Source organism: Platalea leucorodia (genome assembly GCF_965183815.1).
Source record: "Platalea leucorodia genome assembly, chromosome: 1".
NCBI lineage: Eukaryota > Metazoa > Chordata > Aves > Pelecaniformes > Threskiornithidae > Platalea > Platalea leucorodia.
The window spans coordinates 51,913,749-51,936,578 of record NC_138823.1 but is presented as its reverse complement, the minus strand read 5'-3'; the positions used below and the strand labels follow the sequence as shown (position 1 = coordinate 51,936,578).

At 44.1% G+C, this 22,830-nt stretch overlaps 1 protein-coding gene across 2 annotated transcripts in view; it reads left to right on the top strand.

Moving 5' to 3' along the window:
• Positions 1-22,830, top strand: part of CABLES1 (Cdk5 and Abl enzyme substrate 1) — a gene marked incomplete at its 5' end in the record, with an annotated part of 75,343 nt that overhangs the window by 27,090 nt on the left and 25,423 nt on the right. For both annotated transcript variants that reach the window (XM_082305301.1, XM_082305302.1), the window contains 3 exons: positions 9,717-9,788; positions 12,073-12,165; positions 19,231-19,308. In XM_082305301.1, coding sequence (XP_082161427.1) covers positions 9,717-9,788; positions 12,073-12,165; positions 19,231-19,308 — 243 coding nt within the window. The remainder of the gene's footprint in view (positions 1-9,716; positions 9,789-12,072; positions 12,166-19,230; positions 19,309-22,830) is intronic.

The window sequence follows — 22,830 nt, the reverse complement described above, 5'->3', positions numbered from 1 at the left end:
CCAGGCCCACAAGCTCGCAGGCATGTTGAAGCAGTTCTGCTAGACAGTAAGGATCTTCCTTTACCCTAATAGTGGATCTTGTACTGTTTTTGAAACGTGTCTCCATTATTGCAAATAAGTTTTTAAGCAAAGTGTAAGCAAATGCAATATTTTAAGTGGATACGTCTTTTTGTACTCAGATGTCTTTGGCATTAAAACTGACTGTGTGTGAACTAACAAGCAAGAAGGCATTAACCCCTGTGGATGTAATAATATTTAAAATTATGGCACTGGACTGTCTTCCATTGTCACAGATATCCAAAGGTATACCCAGTATTGGATATCTAAGCTATCCAGTATATGACTTCTCTGAACCATATGAATGGGTTTGGGCTTTAGCAATGCATGGCCAGGGAAAGGAGGGCATTGACTCCTGGGTATGCAATAGGATGGTGTGAAAAGCACCTGATCCCGAGGGAATTTGTAGCAAATGTGCCCAGAACTAAATCCAAAGTATGCACCGGTAAACACTCTGATTGCCACCACCTGTGCCAGCATTCATATCTCATGCATGTAATGCCTCATGCTAGCTTTTGCTTGTTCGGTTTGGTCTGTATGTCCTGCTCACATATGGGACTTTTTTTTTTTTCCCATCAAAAGAACTTTTTCCAGGCAATTCACAGTGTCTAGGATACATTTTTTTAGCAATGAGATTTATTAAGTGCCTGTTCAGATCTCTTCTAAGTCTAATGTTAAGATGTGGGATTGCAGAATCTGTTTTCCCAGATGGCACCTGCGCATCTGGAGGCAAGACAGGGATATGATGTTGGGCTATAGGTAACCTCAGCAATACCGCAAATGAAATAAAGGAAAACAAACAGGAAAAGGCAGCGGTTTTAATTGCATAGTTATGTATGCAAGCTAGAATTAAAAAAATTTTTTTTCAGATGACTTGGTAGCGCATGTATGTGTTTCCATGTGTTACGGTATCTACTGCATATAGCCTTGACTTGCAAATGAGTTTCTTAGTTAATTCCAGAACTCTACCTGCTCTGAAAAACAACGTTATGGGATTTGATACTTTAAAAACTGGTCTCGCGGTGTGGCTTACACAAGTAGTGTCCTTGGTTTAAGTGTTGAGTCTTCATTTCTTTTATTAGGAATAGGTATCCTTAGGATGTGATTTTTAAGGAGCCATGTTGCTTGTGGACAAACCTAAATATGCATTGTTTTACAATGCAGAGAGTTTGTCAGGCAGAAATGACATGTGAAGAATCTGTTAGATTAATGTTGATCAGACAAAGGCTATTACGGTGTGGGTTTTACTGTAGAAAAAGGACATGAAGATGGAGAACTTTTATGTTCTTTACAGTGCTCTTGTATCTGCTTTGGCAAGCATCCTTGTTTTCATAAGGACAGATGATTGATCTTGTTGTTTGCTCCTTTGCTAGTTTTGAGTGTCTTTAATTAAGCTGGTGCCCATTGATGTCTTACTATGATAATATGTGTTAGGTTATGAGGTAATGGCTGTTTGAAAAATATAGCTGTGGCAGTGTTCGGGCACACTCAAAATAAATCACTGCGCACAAGCCTTCTGAAAGCTATCACGTTGCTGCAGAGTCAGTAAAGTGAAGACAGTGAATCTGTAAATCATTGGTTACAGATAATAGAGGATGTAGATTTTAGGTGCTTCAGGATCTGTGAGAGCTCTGCTGTCTTTAAATGAATCTTATTGAATTGCAGCTGTAGCTCCTCATTATGGCTCGGGTAGAGCCAACAGTAAGAGGACTGGATGCAGAGGCAGCTGCCTGCAGAGGGAAGATGGTAGGTTTCAAACAAGATCCGTCTTCAGTGAATTGGGAATCCAGCTGGGGAAGGTGAAAATGAAAGGGCCCCCAGAATCAACAACATGTGATGATTGCTCTTCCATTCTCCCTAGACTCAACCCTGTTTTTTTCCTTCACTAGAGATTTCACATCAATGCCTAATTTTGAATGCATTTCCTCCCAGAATCATGTCTTCTAGCAAGACTAATAATTAATATATCAAGTGGAATTGTGCAAGATGCTAAAAAAAGACCAAAAACCAGTTCTGCCATACCTTCTGTTTTTCTGCACACATGCGTATACACATTCACACTGTACAAACGCTTTGTCAGTGAGCAGCTTGCTTCTCAGCGATTCTAGTGTAAGTCCCCCATCTCTTCACAGTGCTGGTGCTCCTGATTTTATATTTGATATAACCAGACCCAGATGATCCCTCTGGGACATTGGGACAGAGCTATGCTAGAATTTTGTGGGCCATTTGAAGGATCACGTGTGTAAAGCTATGTAATAATTTGTGAACAGAGCATTATGTTGTATTGCCACACTATCAAAGGTCAGTGGGATACTTCAGTATTGTCATGTTGATTTCCTTCTTTCTTACTTCTTTCTTTTTGTACTCTGTATTGGCCATGAGTATGATTTGTACACACAAAAAAATTCTACCTTTGGGATGGCAATGGAGGTGTTTTTTACACTGAGATGTTATGTGAAGACAGGTCAGCAGGCAGCAGTTTGAGTGCTGTGTATTTCAAAGCTTCTGCCTTGGGTATTTTGGGAGGATGAGGCTTGGAGAAGCAGTTAGATGGCAATATAGGTAGGATACTCGGTGCCGGGGGGACATCTGGTTTGGGAGGAGCCTGGCATGGAGGCGTGTTCATGCCATAGCTCTCTCCTCATCCCCTTGTTTTCTGCCCATCTTTTTGCTTATCCCCGAAAGGTTGGTGGAGACTGAGGAGGCATTTGGCATGGCATTATTCTCCTAATTATCACTAGCCTAAGGTTTGAAGGTCTCTCTCCTTTGCAGTACGCGTCCAAAGAGGAGCAGGTTGTTGGGGGTCCTGCCAGCTCAGGTTTTCTGTGTCGGAGACTTTCCTTCACGGCCCACTGCGGAAGGCTGGGGTCTTAAACCGTGTTTGCATCCAGCCTGCACGCAGGTGACAGCTAAATGGAGGTCTCTTGGTATATTCTCTGTGTGTTTGGGTTGGGCTGCCGAATTAACAAAATAACCCATTTTCAGCGTGCGCCAGATGCTTTTAACTCCCGTTGTGGGCAGCCTTGCCAATACGCGGCGCAGCTTGGAAGTCCTAAATGGAGTTTGATGTTCTTTGCAGAGAATGGCTCTGCTGTGTAATTATGATAGCACCCAATTAAATGCTGCTTTATATTGGTTTGGGTAGCTCCTGGAAACCCTGTTTCCCTTAATAATTGTTAATAGTCTCAGGGTTTGTTTTTCCTGCGTTTGTCTTCCTGTGATATTGGCAAAAGATAGGAAGCAAATGAGCTGGGACATAGGAATCCCAGTAAAAACTCCAGAGGGAGGGCGAGAGGTGACTCATTAGCGGGCCTTTCATCTGGGTTCATGCTGGGTCATGGAGTCGAGGGTCAGGAGGTGAATGGGGATTCGTACACAGCTGATGTCTTGTATAATATTTCAGAAGAGTGTATTAATTGATGGCAGCTGAGCCTGGGAGTTTGGGCAGAGGCGTTGAGCCGGCAGGCTGAGGAGGAGTCGGAGAGAAGTGGCTTTTAGGTTTCCCCAGGGTGACGGAGGGGCTGGGGCTGCTGGGGACAGGGCATTGCCTGCGTCTGGCAGCTCTCTGCTGACTGCCTGCTCCCCGGGCCCGGGAGAGAGCCGGCAGCTGCGTTTCTGTTTGTACCCAAGTCCTAGATCCAAAGGAGTTAGGGGGGAGAATGGTAAATGTACCTTCTTCAAAGCTCAGAGTTGCTTGGATGGTATGCTTGTGGCCAGCATGTGCTGAAGGAAATAGAATACTGAACAGCCAGGGTTTGTTGTGGACTATAGACCAGAACTGTGTTTATGTATATATATATATATATATATTTACTTGTAATAGATATATTTACTTTTGATCTTTTTTTTTTTTTTTTTTTTTTCATTCTAGCACCTAGAAGCCTGATCTTAGATCTCATTGAATACTCTCCTTGTTTTTCTTTTACTGTTCAAGCTGTTTTGGTGCTAGAGGGAACAATATGAAGCACAATAAAAAAACAGCCCTAGGGTTGCTGTTCCCGTAGAGGTAGGATCAAGGTGATGCTCTGCCTCGTTTGACCTATGGGAGCTGCATGTCCAGGGCATGTTTTGGTAACTCCCCAGGGAGTGTTTGCAAAGGACTAGGTTGGCTTTTGGGCAACAGTAGGTTGGCTTTTGGGCAAGAGCCCCTCTTCGAGTCCGGAGCTGGCACCTTTCAGAAGGGTGGATGGATGGCAGAGGGAAACCCTCCACTTAGACCTCTAGGCAGGCCCTGAGGTATCCTTACAGGTATCCTGATCTCATTCCCCATCGCTGCAAGTTTTATAATGACTTTCTTTCCACTCCCCTTGTGTACATATCTAGGGTAGTCTTCCTGCGTGTAGGATACATCTTTTGTGATGAAGGCACAGTGCAAATAAGGAATTAAACATTTTCCAAGTGCCAAGCAGTCTTGTGCTTTTCGAGTGCTCCCAAGCCACAATATTAGAATCGCAGTTGTGACCAGAAGGTAATAGCCCTGATGTTTCTGCCCCGTGGCTCTTGTTCATGCACGTTCATTTTCCCTGGCCATCTGAAGGGAGGTGGCCCAGTGGGCATGTGAACTACCAACAGTCTTCAGCTGCTGAAACATCTTTGTCCTCCCAAGTGCTCCCATCAGTGTTAATGCAGTCGGCAGATGTTCAGATGATTAGCGCTCCTGTGTCCCATCATCACTGCATCTCTGAAAGGATGCAGTTGTCCCAGACGAAGTGGAGAAGCTTGTCCCGAGAGATGCTTTTGTTCTGGGAGCCAGCGGCACCCACGCTGCTGGCTTCAGCCATTGTAAGTTTGTAATCTTAACAGAAGCAGGGGGGATCTACACCCACAACTTTCACAAAAATTAAGCATATTTAAAATGCAGCTTTTTTCCTGGTTTTGTAGCTGCGCTAGAAAGTCATTACACATGGATTTATTTTTCCTTATCTCTTGGATTATCATCGGCTTTCTTCCTTCCTTCCTGGATGAATTTATCCAGTGCTCTGATTGCAGCTCCATTTTTTTATCACCTCCTGTCTATGGAGCTTAAGATTTTGTATGTTTAACATAATTGAGCTGAGTATTTTGCAGCAATTGACTGTGAAGATAATTTTCCGCCGATTGATGGGTTGGTTACAGTGAATCTTTTTGCAGTCTACTCACTTTGGCTCTGCTGTTTTGTTACAGACCTGCATTATTACATTTGTCCTTCTATTTTTTTTCTTTTTTTGTCCTTGTATTTTATTTCATTTTTGCAATTGAACCACCTATTAATCTGACTTTGGAGAGGGGAAATGGAGACAACATTTTAGGTTTTAAGAAACTTCCACAGAGATTCAGACAGCTGGTCAAAGATAAATCCAGTATGCAAACAGGGTCATGAATATCTTAGAAAACAGCTGTTTAAAATACCAGGGCATCAAATATCTCTTTAGTCTCTTTCTTTGGACTGGGCTTGGAACTTGATTGTAGGGTATTTGTTATTTCTAGGCTCATGTAACAATTGCACAGGGAACAGGGAGGAAACAGAAAAACATATTTTAGATAGGTGTTTAAGGGAAAGTGATATTACCTGATTTTAAAACAACAAAAGATGTGTAAGTTGCGCGAGACTGTGACCGACAACGTCCTACAGTGGCTGATCATTAGAACTGGGAGGTCGTCATCTTTTCAGAGCTAAACTGCTTTCTTCTGTGTGCAGGGGGGTGTGGGGAGAGAGGGGTGAGTTCGGTATACCGAGGATGTGGTAGTTAAACTAGGAGGCATTTTCTTAAGGCTTTCTGTGAACTAGGGGAAATTAACATTTTTACTGAAACATCTTTAATTTTGTTATTAAGGGCAATTGTATTTTAGTGTGTGTCAGCTGGCTGACATTTATTCTGCACAAGTTTTAAAGCATTTTATATTGAAAATGAATCTGCCTAAAGACTTATCCCAAAGCCTGGATCCTGTATGAGTCACACAGTGCTATTTTGTTTTGGTCTGCATATAGATACTTTTCCTTAACAATAGAAGGATTTTCCCCTAATTATTATTGAAATAGGACATTTTTTATTATAAAATAGGTATCAACACAGCTTTACATCAGAGTGATGGTGATGTGTGGTATAAAACAGTTTGGGTTATTTCAGTGCAAGTGTCTACATATACCAGCTGCTATAGCACATTAATCAATTTTTGAAAAATAACCCTTTTGGAAATTGTATAGACAAGCCCTGACTGCCTGCCTGAAGAAAGAAAGATGATAAATTAATTTAAATATTAAACACCAGTTCAGGCAATTCATTTTTAATGAAGACAATGAAAAACTGGTTTTGCTTGTATTCCCTGGAACACACTTTCAAAAGCTCTGCTTTTCCAAAATTGTTTTTTTCCTATGTGTGTGGCAGAGGATGTGACTTGGTTCACAGCAGGTAGGTTCATTAGCTGGCATTTCTGGTATAACATCCAGCTGTGGAAAGCTTATGAAATATTGGTATTTAGGTCATCTTAATTAGGCCTTGAAATAAAGATTTAAGATAAAGTGGAATAATTGCACGTACTTCACTGCAGCTGAGCTTCTTCAGTGAAAAGAGGGTGCAATTCCCGGCCAGTATGAACTGATTTCAGCAGAGTTGCTGCAAATCCACCTTACCGGTGCTCCTGTGATTGTGCAGGGAGCTGAACCGATTAAAACTGATCATTTTGGGGAGAGGTGAAAGATGTGGCAGTTTTCAGCTGGGTTGGGTACTGGACTGAATATCCTCCCTGTCACTGCTACCAATGCCAGCACAGGGAGGGGATTGGGCTGGGGCAGCCCCCATTTATATCACTGCAGGCTTCTGTGTGACCCATGCTTCATTGCTGGTGATTTGGGAGGGGTTATCTGCTTTTTTCCTTCCTTCTTTCCTGTATGAATTTATCCAGTCGTGCTTATGTTCACACTAGTTGAGAGGGAGCTCAGGTATCGGTGCTCCTCTCCCAAGCTTGGGTGATCAAAGAGCTTCCCCCCCTTCTACATGCGGACTCACTTGCCATGTTAGGTCCCCAAAATACTGCAAAATCACTACCGGTGAAAGTCAGTGTGAGCTTTTTTGTGCAGCGATTCCCATCCAGCCCGCGTTGCATTCGAGGTTAGCAAGCAGAAACTAGGAGGCAGCATCCCTGGTACTGGGTTTAAGAAGTTGCGACCAGCAAAGGAAGCCAGAGGAGCCTGAACAGTCAGCAGGCCACTGGATGACCAGTGTTTAAAGCTGCCCTGGAGCTGATGAAATGCAGTTGCGTGTGTTTCTGCCAACTAACGCATCTGCCTTAGTGACAGATGCAAATGTAGGATCTTCAAACCCATCTCCGCCAAGCCATTGGCAGTGAAGTGGAGGATGGTGCGTAACTTTGGGCGAGGAGAGGCTTGGAGGAGGGTTGCAGTGGTGGCTGGAATATGCATCTGGTGTTGTACAGGCGCCTTACGGCATCTAACAGGCATCTAGGGGAAATACCGTGTGTCTAGTTTGATAAATTTAATACAAAGAAGGTGGCAAGGTTGTACTGTTGTTTATCTCTCTTTGACTAACAACATGCAAAGTATGCTTTTGGTGTTGTAACATCACAAGATGGGAGGGTACCATCATTTAAGTGTGTTATTAAGCTAATGACGTATAAAGAGGTATTAAAAAGCAACAGCTATCATGTGCTACATCAGTGGTGCTGGTAGTTGAAACTTCCAACTTTTGTTTATGTACCAGTGCAACTGAAAGTGGAGGGAGAGCTCCTCCTGATCTGAATTTCTCCCAATAAGAGCATCTCTGTGTCCTCTGACTGTGGATGGAGCCAAGGGAGCACCCGTGGGTGCAGGAGGGAGATGTTTGGTCTCTTCTTCCTTGTCTATGCCAGCAAGTTCAGCACACCCTGAAATGCAGCCTTTATTTTTTCTTAGCATTTTGAAGGTGTATCCTATCTTGCACCAGATCTTCTAAAATTCTAGTTTAGACAAAGCCTGAGGGGATTTAGGTTTGCATATTTTCCTAAGAGGATTATGCTTCACACTTAGTTGCTCTATAAATCGTTTGAGGGTTTTTTTTATGATTTTCTAAGTACATGAAAAGTTGCATACACATTCAAACTGTCCTGAAATGTGTTTTCTGGGGGTTAGTGATAGATATCTGGTGTTTGAACTAGTAGTAAACTGAATCACTGGACCTCAGTGTTATTTTGAACTGGAAAACATTTCGGTAATCAGATTTGCAGCACGGCTGCAGGAACAGTTGTAGCAGCACAACTGGAGGGTCTAGCAAATTGCAAGAAGGATTAGAAACTGCTTACACTGGCATCAGGGAAAACAATTTATTGTGAAAATACAGCCCAGGAATAAATTAATGAGCACCCTTCCAAGCATGGGGGTGCTTGAGATTCTGGAAACTCTTTACATGCAGATCAAGGGAGTAAGGCAGCTCAGTGGGAAGGATATTAAGGTAATTGGGAGAAAGTAGTGGTAGTCTATGAGGACTTCTATCATTTAAGTTCACACTCCTAAGATCGCTGGCGAGGTACGGTACACCTCAGCAGTGGCCCCTAGGAGCGATGGGCGCTGAGGCTCCCCATGCTAGCCGGGTGCTGTGGCACGGTGCCTTCACTCCGCTGGCTGTCGCAGCTGCTTAAAACACCCACTAATGGGGTCGTTTTGATGATTGCCAGCTGAATTCTTCATTACGTGCCTGCAGGTGGGCTGCATCTTATACATTTATTTTTTGTATGTACGGTGTTTTTTGGAGGGCTGGGTGCAGCTCCTTGTTTTGTGCTGCTGTTTTTCCGTGATGGTAACTGCTGAGTGATCTCTCCCTGTCCTTATCTCGACCCATGAGCCTTTCGTTGTATTTTCTCTCCCTTGTCAAGCTGAGGAGGGGAGTGATAGAGCGTCTTTGGTGGGCACCTGGCGTCCAGGAGGTTGTGCAGCGGCCATTGCTTTTAAAACCAAGCCTGTACTGAGGCTTTTTCCCTGCCTGCTAGGACAGCAGGAAAACTTGAAATGCTAAGATTTCCTTACTTCATTTCACTGAAGGTGGAGGAGGGATCTGACTTGGCTGTAGAAAACTGGTTTAAAACAGGAGTAAACTCATCTGTGCTGCTCACAGGGATGGTTGGAGCTCCCTTTTAAACTGCTGGTTTGTGCCCAGTGCTGCCGGCTCTGTCATCTTTCATCTCCCTTCGGTCACTTCTCACAGGAGTGATGGGATGGACATTGCTGAGAAACGAGTGGCATTTGTTTGGTAAAAAGGGCAAGGGGCAAAGGGATGTCTCCTGTGGCAGTGTGCGTGACAGGCAGTCTCTGTAGATCTACGTCTGTGTTATTTTATCAAAGAACCGTACTTGTAGCATTGCAAGCTATACCACAGCAAATGTGGGACTGGTGTTAGGTGGGTGTTAAGCCCTTGAAGGAAGGAAAACCTGAAAGCATAAACTGAGGAGGAGCTGTTGGGAAGTTTCAACTTCTGTTTTGCTATAAAAGCTTGTATGGAGTAAGTTTGCTTCTGGTTGGGATCAAATAGATTTGGTAAGATAAGCAGAATGGAACACAATTTATTACTATCCAAGGGTGTGGCGCGGGTAGTGAACGGTGGCGGTTTGTGAGCTTTACTGAATAACAACTCTGAGGACTTTCTCATGCCCTCTAACCAGCGGCGATGTTTTGTGTTCTGTTTTCTCTGCAGACGTCGGCTGATCTCCCAGCGATCTTCTCTGGAGACTCTGGAGGACATCGAGGAAAATGCCCCACTGCGGAGGTCATTTTATTTACTCTCTCTCTGGTTACTTGTCTGTAAGGCACATGCATGGACAGACTTGCTGTCCCTCCCCATGTTGAAAAGTAGCTGGGTGTTCACGTTAAGATGTTCTTCATAGTGGGTAAAAGGTATTGAAACCTCACGTGCCCTGCAAAGTGGTGGGTGACGTGAATTACATGTTTCCTGGCTCTAGGTTATTAAATAAAATGTCAGTATTTAAATAAAATGTCAGGAAATAAAAAGTCAGATTTGATTAATAGAAACGTTTAGTTGTCACTAGCATGAATGACTAGCCCCTAACGTATGTAGTACCTTTAAAAAGTAAGCACAGCTGGTTTAATAAAGTAAGCTTTCGAAGGCTAGTATTTTTAGTGTTCTTGTTTTTTATGGATTTTTATCATTTGTTCTCTCAGCACACACAGTCTTATTCCGGTAACCAGCGTTACTGTCTTTGTGTGTTGGTTGGTAGGTTTGTGACTGCTACCTCACTAATAAATCTGCCCCCATCCTTGTTACATCAGTAGCTTCAGTGTGGTTTTATTTCTGCATCCAGGAGGCCACAGCTTCTCTGGGGACCACAGTAATTAGTCATTAGGCAGTCCTCTGGGGTGATGGAAAATGGAGCAACTGCTTACAGTTCAGAAACAGGCTGATCAGTAATCTGACCGGTGCGTGGTATGCTTCCAGGTCAGCTGTTCGGCAAGGCGGCAGCTTAATTTTGAATGTCTCTTTATCTTAGGACCTGTAATTCAGCTAGTTCATATCGGTGTTTAGCCTATAGCCTTGTTTGTCACACATGCAGATTGGCTGTCTCTCCCCACCTCGAAGCGAAGACTTAATAGCAGAAGCTGTACCAACTGGCCTATTACCAAGGCTTGATTATTTTTACAAAGCTTACCATTGAATGCTTACCAGCATGTTATGAAGCATTGATGTGCTTCAAACATGTATAATTGGCAAAAGATATAAACAAAATATGGTTTGCAAGGCAGTGTTTTTACTTGCTAGTTTGCAGAATCGGTGGTAAAACCTCTCTCTTGGTGGTATTTTCCCGTGAAGAAGCTAACAAGGCTAATATTGCAACCAGAGGATGAGGGAATCTCAAGGATTTTACTAACAGGAGGAAGGCAGAAATGGCAAAGCGATGGGGTCCCTGCCTTGCGGTGTGCCCATGCAGCATGATGGTGTTCGGGTACAGCAGTGGGGACTGGCAGTCCCTGGTGGCTTGGGACTGGCGGTCTGTGGTTTCAGTCCAGCAAAAGGACCTCTCGGGGTTGGGAAGCTGCTGAACTCTGCCTATGCCTAGGAGAGGATGGGAAAAATAGGTGAGGGAGGCTCAGCACAGAGGGACTGTGCTAGTCCCGTGTGCCAGCGGAGGATGCTTGTCCCTTAGCTCCCACAGAGGATGCAGCGGCTGCGGTCCAGCAGCCCTGGCTGCCCAGCGAGCGCAGGAGTTATCTCCGGTGCCTGCGCGCCGTGCCGTGCTTTGCAACAAAACAACGCTGAGATGAAACAGAGAAAGCTTTCACATGGTGCTGTGGTTTCAGCTGATTAAAAAGAGCAAGGCTGGAAGGGGGGGAGGATATTGCTGTTTGTCTCATCTCTCCTCCCTCTAGCAATTTCTTCCTCTAACTGCAATTTATAAAGTGCGTTCAGATGTAAAATGGATTTAAGGATTAATGTTTTGAAGAATGATATTTTTTCCTGAGGTAATTTATTTTATTTTCAGTTGTTTTGTATGCTGTCAGGAATGTGAAAAGTAATATTTAGAGTTAAAAGCAAATAGGAATTATCCTTGCAAATGAGAGATTTTAAATCTTTCTAAAATTAAAACAAGAAAGAACTTTCCTCAGTAGCTCCTTTATCAATAGCTGAGGAGGATACAAAGGTGTGGGTGTTGGTGTGAGTGGGAAAATCGCATGTTTACCAGGTTTTGTTTTAGTTTATTTTTTTTTCCTCTGAAAGCTTGGGCTAAGCTGTCACAGCAGATTACAGGAAGTTTTATTTTGCTGAGATTTTTTTATGATGTGATTTTTTGCGTGAAGGGAGTGGTGGTGGTGCCTTTTCTTATTATTGTTTTAAATATTTTTTTTTATTTGAGCTGTCGCATTTCCAGACTTATTGTCTTTATTGTTCTTGCTGATTCCTAACACAGGGTGACTTGAATCATTTGTCTCGTCTTTCCTTCCTGCCTTTGTGTAGACTTCTTGGCCGTACAGCAGGGAACTGAGCACTTCTATTTTTTTCTCTCCCCCCCACCCCCCGCAACTGATTTATTTTTCAGATGTCGGACACTCTCAGGATCACCCAGACCAAAGAACTTCAAGAAGGTTCATTTTATCAAGAACATGCGGCAACATGATACCAGAAACGGCAGGTACTGTGCATGCAAAGGCTGCTTCTGCAAAGGCAATCCATGGGCGCGCGAGGGAAAGGGCAGGGTCAGCATCCCTGTGCAAGAGCACAGTGTGCCATTGCCGCTTAACCGAATATGTAGTAATGGGCTTTAAAACAGTCCATGAAGGTGCAGGCTGCAGTGCACGCTCCTTCCTCGGGTGAAGTACGAGTCAATGGAAGTGCTAGCCCATGGATTTTTAAGACCTGTGTCTCCATAATACAAATAACTTGTGTAAAATGAAAATCAATCAGAGTAAACTAGGCGTAATGCGGTTGCATTTCTTCGAGGGAAGCACCAGGTGCTAAGTGTGAGAGGGGTGCGTGGCCAAACCTGCCGGGAACAAGTTTAGCAATGGCAGAACGACGTTTCAACATCTATTAGCAGGTGCAAGGGTAGGCATCAAGCTAGCTGGGTTGTCAGGGCTGCCTGTGGCAGGAGGCTTACTGGACAAGTGACTCAAGAAAACAACGTCAGGGAAAGGTATTAAGATTATCCTGAGTCTTACAAGATAAATTATAAACGTGACGGATCCCGATTGCACCGCCGTGTCCTCCTGGATACAAAGTGCTGGTTGGTAAACGTGCAGCTGGGGATGGTTGTGGCAAGGTGAGGAGTGGGATCCTTGTTTTCAGGGCAGACGCAGGCAGAGGGGCTCCCGGGGGATGTGTGAGGGGTGCAGCTGCGGCCACAGCGCACCCCGAGCTGGGGCGTGCGCTGCCCGGATTGCAGCCGTAGGCGCCGGTGGGACCTATGCAGCAGTGGTCGGCAGGGATTTCCCTTGCTGCAAAGGCACGGTCCCTGTCGTGGTGTTCCCATCAGCAAAATAGGTTCTTCATTGCAGTATCATCCAGCTCAGAAGTGAAACTCGCTCCTCCCTGCTTAGAAAGAAGACACCTGCCCTCTGTGTTTTTTTCCCCAAGACAATTTTCCCACGTGCCTCATGACTTTATTCTTGTCATTCCAAACTTGAATAGGTTTTAAATAGACTACCTGAACAGGTTGCATATAGACTAAACCATCCCACTGAGAGTTGACCCTTGCACATACGTGTTCTCATACAACTGCCATGGGCCAGAACTACATATATTCCTGTGGACCAATTTGTGCACGTAGCCTGTGGTTTCCATCAAACATGGAACCAGGTCAATAGAAGTTCTGACATTACTTTGAACCGCAGGTTTTATGAATTGAATTCTGGTGGGTGTTACTTGGCTCGAGCAACATTTTCCTTGCGTTTATTCTCACATGTACAATTAAATGAAGTGAAAGGTAGTAATCAGCATAAATATTGCAGAAGGTGGCTCTGAGAGATGACAGCTTTTTAGAAACAGCTTTTGTGGCAATCATCAGACGCATGCAGAACTGTTGGCTTAACTATTGTCTGACTAGCAGCTGATTATTGTCTTCACAACAAACGCATGTGGAAACAAATGCTGAAAAGCAGCCCTCTAATTTCAGTCTGTTTTGTACATAAATATATGTACACTCTGGGAATTTCTTATAGCAAAAAACACTTATTCATAAAGTATTATGCAAATTCCACAGAGAACGAGTAATTTCTGAGGTGCATTTATAAAACACATCTATAAACTTGATAGAAATACTACCTGCAAAAAAAATACATTTGATTCATGAACTTTTGCATCTGTTGCAAGAAAGTATTTGTAGGATATATCCTAGCATTTTATCTTAGTTTATATATCAGTCATTACGTCTGATAATATAACTGAATATTTTTCTTGCTAAGAAAACAGTGACTAAGCTTCTGTTATTCAACTGGCTTCTTATCTTTATCAGCAGACACAGTTTTCCAGAATATTTCCATAATCATAATAGAGATCCCTTTATCTGGAACACAGATACAATAAGAATAAGATACACATTTCTAAATGCTTTTTGTCCTATGGACAAAGAGCCACAGCGATACTAGCTAAAAATAAAATGCAAAGTCAACAATTTGTGTCACCCCGAAGGCCAGCTAAGTCTAGCAGTAAGTAATCTGAGCACATACCCTGTTTTTCCAAGGGGTCTGGATGCTGTTGCAGTCACTGAGGTTAATTCTGGATGAAAAGGACCTTTGGAAATTCAGGTGGATCTGCTTTATGTGTTCATCGTAAAATCAACAGAGTTTCTGAGTACCTTAAGACCTTTAAAGCTGGTGTCCTCCCTGGTTCCCTGTGACATGGAGGAGCACAGGTATTGCAATGGATACAAAACTCTCCTGGGGCTCCTTCCCTTGCCCAGGACCTCAACCCAGGCAGCTCATGCATGGTTGTGCAGGACGCAGGCCCTGAGCTGGGCTGGAGTCGGGCTGTCTGAGCTCTCCCCAAAACCCGTGACCCTTCTGTCGCAGCATGTCAGCCTTTCACTTAACTTGAGGAACCCAGCTTTGAAAACATCTACGACAGAAGATAGTTTTGAGTGGTGAATTTGATAGCTGGGCTTTAAAATAGCTAGCGCTTTCAGTAGTTGTTTCACTGGCTTGTGACCGTGAGTGTCACAGCAAAGAAAGCTGCAGTGTGGATGATAGCTCAGGGCTCCTTTCTCTGGTAACTGCCCTTATTTGCAGCTCTCAACCTGTAAAGTGAGGTGTCTTTGCCCTGCGGCACCGAGAGCTTCCCCTCTCAGCCCTGGGGATGGCAGGCGCTCAGCAGCGATGCTCTGGGTCCAGCCTTTGGCAGTCCAGCAGCAAGGCAGGACCTGCTGTGGTTAAAATCAGAGTTCAGCTATTTAGCACAGAGAAAAACCACCTATAGACAGACAGCAGCTTATCAGCTAGTCCTTGTAAAGCTTCCTGTTGATGGTTCTGTGCACTGGTTAAACTAGTTTCTTCAGATTTGTAGGACGTGGCTCATTAAAGGAGCTGGAAAATTAGGTTTCCTAGACTGTATTATCAAAGCATTCTTGTAAAATAGCACAAAATAAATACTCCCATTGAAAGACAAAGACAAGTCAATCCTAATATACAAATTAGCACAGGTAGCCACCAGCATGTGGTTTCACCCACTTTACTCAGCAGGTTTATTGGTGGTATCTTACATAAACTGTGAAGCAGAAGATTTCCTATCTAGCAGAAACAGGCCACCAAAATAGCAACCTGAGCCAGCTGAACAAACAGTTCATGGTGAGAACGGGACAAGAACGTTTCCAGAGTCATCCCATATAGCAGATCTAAAAGCAGTAAAACAATGCTCCTCTCCCACCCCCATGCCATTGCTTTCTCAATTTTTTTGTTAGTATACAGACCTAAGCCAAGGCCAAACACCACCTGTAGGCTATGAAAGGTCTCTTTTGCTGCCCTTTTAATTGTGGAAATGCACGCACGTGCACTCTGAGAGGTTGACTATTCACAGCATCCTCACAGCTCATAATTACTCTCAGCTGCCTTCCTATAGCCCCAGCTTGAACTTGGGAGACTCCAAAATGATGGCTGCTACCCAGACAGTATCCATGGTTTGTGCGTTCACCTTTGCGTGAAGGGCAGCAAAGCTCTGGTAGTCAAACATCATCGATCAGGTATGAGAAAAGAGGCTACAGTATTCCGCATGCATATGGTATATATGATGTATATCACATTGCCTGATTGCAGCCTTTTGGTGCAGCACAATTGAACCTAGCCAGATGCTAAAGAAAACAGACATTATTCTTCTTCAAGGCAAGCGAATTACTGATTCTGTTGAGAGCGTTGTGCTCAGTAGGTTTTTGTCATTTCATAGCATACACCTCATTAAAGAAATTGGAAGATTAGCTTTTACAGTCTCAGACAGTTGCACGTTGCAGAGCTCTCTTGCAAAATAATGGTTGCTCTGAACCATAGTAATTAGTACAACTTTTTGGTGAAATGTGAGAATTAGAGAGTGAAAACCTTTTCAAGACGTAATTTTAAACATGTCTAGGTGGCACAATGGCAACCGGGGCACATAAACCCACTCTGACTCAAGCTGCTTCTGAGATGGCTCATCAGAGCTGCGCAGGATTGTAGATGCCCTTTGTTGAGTTGAAATCCAGGAAAATGCTTTTCTCCTGTAAACAATAATTCAATTTTCTTGAATAGCAATGGGCTTCCACCACACCTTCTTCTCCAAAGCATACTTTGTGACAAGTTTCTGGACTTTCTGCTCCAGCAAACCGTTGCAGGCTCTCAAAATTTCTTTTGTTTTCCATGCATATCATCAGACCTCTAAATAAAATGCTGTTTTATCCCTCCGTGATGAGCTTCTGACCACTGCCTTCCCTGCTTCTCTTCCAGTCCATATCCTAAGGCTGTTTTGCACCAGCCCCCTCCAGCAGCTCTGCAGATGAGGCTTGGTGGCAGTGGAGGCTGTGGGCTCCTCTCCTTTTCTGCCTGGGAGATGTTTATGTAAAGAGGGTCCCCCGGTTTATGGAAAGAGAAGCAATACTGGGGTCCCAAGGGAAAGAAATCTGAAAAAACTAGAGGCTGGGCTGGTGCTTTTTATTTCCTTTCTGGTCTGATTCCTTCTGATACACACAGCAAGTTTTCTGTGGTAACGTCCCACTGTTGTCTCTGCTTGCGGACGTGGAAGCACCAGTTTGTTTTTCTTTAAGTATTAAGAGTTGGGTTTTTTCCTAGGGAGGTGTAGGGCGTTGGTGGAAGAGCTGTGTTTCCAGAAGCAACCAGAGGGAGTAGGGGGAATATGCTTAGTGGGTACCGTGGTTTTCCGAATTCAAAGATGCTTTCTGATGTCAGCCTCGAAATCTGTGCCAAGTTTCATACATCAGCAAACAAGGCTTCCAGTGAACAAGCAAGCTGTTGTGAGTAGCAACCATTCAGCAATAAGCAGTGGCAAGCACAAAATTAATCATATGCCAGTTTTTTTTGCTTGTGGATTGCCTTTCTCAAATGTGAAAAATTATTCCCCCCTGCTCTATAACTAACTGCTGCACCACGAGACCATCTTATACAATCTGAGATATTTACCATAGGTAAGGGATGTTACAGCGTTCAGTCAAACAATGAAATCCTATTTTATCTGCTGCCAGAGATCTTCCTAATGCTGTACACGTGTTTATTATTAGAAACCCTCCTTTATTAAAGGGTAAATACCACTTTGCTTTTAAACATGCTTTTAAGGAAGAAAATAGGATTGCTGTAACAGAATGATCCAGGAGAAGGAAAATCGATCATTCTGCATTTTTCCAAGCATTACATGCAGCAGCTCTCTTGAGGATCTAAATCTTTTCCAAGAACGATGACTAAGCTGTTCCCTTAAGGAAATAGTGTTTTAATAACAGTGTAACTGGTACGAGATTTATCGGTGCATATGGTGGTTTTCGGACAGTAAAGAACAAAATAGCATGCTTGGTTTGTTGTCGCACTTTGACCAGTATAGGAGAAAGGATGAAAAATTCGGGTGAAATCCTCACATACAGATCTGTGGCACACAACGTCAGAAAAATCCGTGTTGGAGAGCAGAGCAGGGAAGTGCAATAGCCCTGACAACCAACCTAGCAGTAGGTCCTAGCATTTGGACCACAAGAAAGGTAAAGCATCAATAAATTCTAACACTAATCAGATTAGAAAATGGCACAAATTGCCATCACCGTGTCTTAGAGGAATTTGAGGGGATGCAGCCTGTTGGCCAACTTTAGAGGGAAGAAGGGTCTTTTTAGTGTACGTTGTACAATTGTTGGTGTCTTGAAGGTAATAAGGAAAGAGGTTATATTTATAAACAATCAGTTTTTTGTTGACATTTTATATCTTACATCTTGATCAAGCTTCTCTTGGCTTCTTGCCAATCTGCATCTCCCAAAACTATAGTAATGTGACTATTGACAGTCCACGCAGTTTTATGGAAAGTGGGTCTTGACCTCAAGGTGGTTTTGATGTTGCTTAATGATATGTCAGATCTTGATGGCTAAAGGTAATAGTGTGGCTGTGAAACAGATAGGTTGCTCTAAGGTATTTGATTTAAAGCCACACAGTGGCTTTGCAGATGATGCAGCGATTTGGAGACTGGTTAAAAATACAAGGTATTTGCTGTAAGAGTGGCCTGGATTCTGAGATAAGCTCTGTGCAGGCAGATAATGTATGCTTTCATGTTGCCAAAGCTTGAGCTACCTGCCTATGAGTAATGAAGGCAAGCCATGCTTACAGGAGGGGTTCAGCCCTAACAGTTAGTGACTGAGAGAGACGTGGCCACTGGAGGAGAAGGGGCGAGGAGCTGTGGGATCAGTCACGCCTGAGTGTCAATGCAACATCATAACCAAGAGGGCTGATGTGATTACTGAGCGCAGAGGCTGGCAGGTTGTCAGGGCTAGACACTGCTCTTAAAGGTAAGACTGAAAGACGTGATGTTTATATCTGCTATCTGTGCAACTGCTGAGGCCAGTGATACTGCCCGGAGACCAAGAAGGGTGATGGGGAAAAACTGGAGAAGACTCAAGGAGGAACCCGGAAAACAGCGAAAGTATCTGAAAGCTTATGATAAAAGCAAACTTTGACTTCATCCATGAATCAGGCTATTTCAGGGACAGGAAGCTGAAAATCGAGGGAGTCCTTTGGTTTAGCAGAGAAAGGTCATGACCAGCAGCTGGAAATTCTTGTCTGATAAATGCAGACCGCAAGTCAGCCACGGAGTTGTGGTGTGCATCACAGGTGGTTGTTGATGTGTATCACCTGGGTTGCTGCTGGATGTGTCTGTTTAGTTTCAGCCATAGTGGTGAGTTGTCAGAGCGGCTTCTTGCCTCTCTGGGTGGACTCCTTTCACTACGACTCCTTTCACTAGAAAAACTTTTATCCTGGATTCCAAGTAATGTATTGAAGACATTCTTCCTAGAAAGCCTGTAGAGGGGATGGGACTCCGCTGCTCATTTGCTGTGTAATGTATGGCACAGGCTTCAGCACATCTGTAAAGACTCAGTAGCGCGATACACTACCTGTGAGATAAAGAGGAGGGAGAAATCGTCCGTGATGGAAGCTTTATGATTATGAATTCCTCAACAGTAACATCTGTTGCTTTGCTTATTGTGGTGGGATTTTTAAATTTTAGTCTTTGATTTCTTTTATTTTCTTTTGTATTTTAGAATAGTCCTTATCAGCAGCAGAAGATCCTTCTGTAGCATATTTTCAGTGCTGCCATATCGAGACTGTACCCAAGTCGGGTATGTATATTTACACATGTACTACATAGTCTTTCCGGGCCTGCATGTAGACCTGATAATGGATAACAGCATGACGGAGGCTAATGCTTTTACATATCTGCTCTGAGAAGAGATAAATGCACTTAGATATATTTGCCTTGTGGAACGTAACCAGGTTAAAACTACAGCTCTCAGTCCTCAGTTTATTTATATGTGTTGTGGTATCTTTGATTATTAAACTGGAGAAAACTACACCTCTGAAATCAACGTTCTTGAAAATTGCACTGTTTTTATTGTTTCTTCTGACTTCACTCATCTTTGACAAAGCAAGTGCTCTAGACAGCACAATTTTTATTTTATAAACAATCTTAGCTTTCTCATTGTCCCATGCAGACATGGTGCTACTGTATCTAGATTTCCAGAACTATAGAGAAATATTTGGATTTAAACGTAATACCTTTTTGTTGTACATTTAGCCATTGGTCAGATGATTCAGTCAGTGAAAACAGATTATTTTGGCCATAGTACCATACAGGTTCTTAGCTGGTGTAAGCAACGTCCGTGGAGCTGCCTTGCATCCCTCGATGTGCTGACACACTAGACCTCTGATAGAAAAGTTTATTCGGATTGAAGCAGTTCTCCAAAGACTGAGAAAGCTTTTTGCTCTTGCACTGAAACTACAGAAGTGGAAGAAACGGGATTTGGCTAGGAGACGTTGTCTGGCAGGCTCTGGGGCACAGCTTGCTGGGTGCCTTCAGAGGCACGGTGCAAGGCTGGGAAGGGCAGTGCTGGTTGGCCGCAGCTCCGTGCCCCTGGGCAAAGCGTGGCCACCACAGCCGCTTGCCGGAGATCTGAGAGTTGCCTGTAGCTGGGGTCGGCTCAGCACCTTCAGGACACAAAATTTGGGGGAAATATTCAGTTGATGATACACTGAAGTCTGTTTGAAAGACCCACAAATCACCTAGAGTCAAACTTATCCAGTGCATAAAAGGATGAATTTGGGCTTGTGTTTTTCAGCCTTCTGTTTAATTCTGGAGAAGGATTTGCTACAAGCTGCTTGTGCATCAGTGATTCAAAACAAGGGGAGATTATTTGTAATGCACAAAGGAAAGGAAGCACCTTTGTAGGAGAGTTGACTTGCTCTCATGTCTCGTACAGTAAATTTTTTCCCTTAATTAAACTGGGATGACACATCAGGCAAATTCTTGACAGACTGGCAGCTTTGTTTGTTCTTCTTGGGTACACTGTCATTCATTTATGGTCATTGCCCTGTGGAAATTGCCTCTTTATTGAAAATTGAATATATTTTGAAATGCTGATGACTGGTTATACCTTCTAAATTACAGCAGTAACGAGCCCAGCTGCAAACCTAAATATTATTTCAGCATGTAATGTCTTGTACCATGCTTGCACAGCAAGAAGGGCATGGGATGTGAAGGTAACAAGTGCCAGTACAAAACAATCCAGCCCTGTTCCCTTTGCTAAAAAGCCAAGATTAAAAAAAATGCCCTCTGTCTTTCTTCCAGAGCATCAGAGGAAGAGAGGAATAATTCAATGGCACCTCCTTCCAGGAACAGCTGGTGCAAAGAACAGATGAGGCAGTATAGCGTAAACTGTAGCCACTCTGTTCAGGCTGCACAGTGCCTGCTTACTTCATTGCACATTTTGGATGTGTGGTGGAGGGGGGGAAAGACACTGGTACCCTGTTGAAGTACTGTAGTGACAGCATCCTTTAGCTTTGCTTTCTTTGAATCTCTGGATTGCTGATGTCTGTCCCCGGGCAAGGTGTCCTAACTGGTTTACGTTCTGCGAACATTACTGAAGAGTTCAGGAAAAGAAACAAATCATCTCAGGGAACCTCAGGCATGTCTGCAATTAGACTGGAGTAAGCCCTGGCAGGAGCGAGGGAGCAGGGTGCATGTGCATGCAGGGGGGGACTTTTCCATGTCAGAGGAGCACATGGTGGAGCTGCTGCTGCTTCTCCACCTCTGCTCCGACTCACGGGCACTGCGGCCAGCGAGGAAATCTCCAGGCACAGCTGTGTTTTGGGGAGGCTGCCAGCCCCTGTTATATTGTAGGCTGCACAGAAGAGCTCTACTGTGTCAATGCTGGCAGCTAAACTGTGCTAACAGATCCACTTAAAAAAACAATCTGAAAGGCAGTTCCTGCAGACGCAGCTAAACTCTGAGTACTTGGCCAGGGTGGATGGGGCAGCATTGCCCCTTACCAACGAGGTGCAAGCAATGCACTCTAGGTTGTGGCTCTTGCTTGCCCACCTTCCATACTGAGGCCGAGCTTCAATAGCAAGAACCCTCCCCAAGTCCCCAAACTGTGTTTTTAAGTGGTTGTACAAGGACCAATGGAAGTCTGGAGAGTGTGGGGAGGAGAGCTGTGGAAGTACATGAGAGGATGAAATTTGAACTGTCCCCTGGAATATCTTTCCCAAATCCCCCTCCCCGGCAGCCGGGCAGCTGCTGTTTCACCGGCGTGCGGCTGGCAGCAGGCTTTTGAGGGGAAACATACTCCAGAGCGGCACAGAGGCTGCCAGCGAGGAGTGGTACTTTTTGCTACCTGTGGTTTCAGAAGGCCCCTCTGGTGGTACTTGCTGGGGCTGAGAAGGAAGGACACCATGTGCGGGGGGAATTACTTTCTCTAGTTTTCTCTGTTATGCTGAAGAGAAGCAAAAAGTACAAAGCAGAGTGATGTGGTGAGGAGAAAAAGGTCATGAACAGAAGTAATCACTAGAATTTTCTGCCCTCAAAATTTTGTCTGTACCTTGTATCTGTTGAAAACCTAATGCTTTAGCTTATAGAGCTTTTGTGCAAGGGAAAAGGGGAGAATTAAAACTAAATTGATGATGGCTTTGAGATGTGTTATCTCCTGCTGAAGTTACTGAGAGATAGGTACATTTGTGGATCTGGGCCATAAATTCTCCTCTCTAGGTCTGGCTACATTAAGATTGCCTACGTCTTTGCTGGTGGCATGAGGACAGGCACAGCTTCACCTCTTTGCATGGCCAGGAGTAGGGTAGTGGGCAGGACCAGAGCTTGCTTTTCTTCCCCCACCTAGACCAGCAGAGCAGCTGTGAGAGCAGACATAGCCAGGTGAAGGCAATGTAAGGAAGGCTATACTGCGAGCCAGGAGCTGAAAGAGGTGCTGAGTATCTGCCTGCTGGCTTCCTTTGGCCCCCCAGTGCCCTGCAGTGTTACAGCCCAAAGTCATCAGACCCTACACAGGGTTTAGTGGTGGCTAAGGGCAGTGATGAGAGGGTTGCCCTGTACTGAGAGCACTGTAACAGTGGTATTGCCTCTGCTATTAAGATAACAGACAGACACACAAACTCTAGTCGTTACAGGCTGATCTGCAGAGGCAGGTAGCACCTGAATTCAGCAACGCTGATAATGTTGACTGAATGCTTGGCTTTGATTATGTTTTTATGAAAGCCGTCATGTGATGCACAGATTAGAGGCGAGGCAGTTCAAGGGTTGCTGGTGGTACTGCAGGATCAGTTGTGCAGTTGCTACTCCTTTTTTTCAACATATT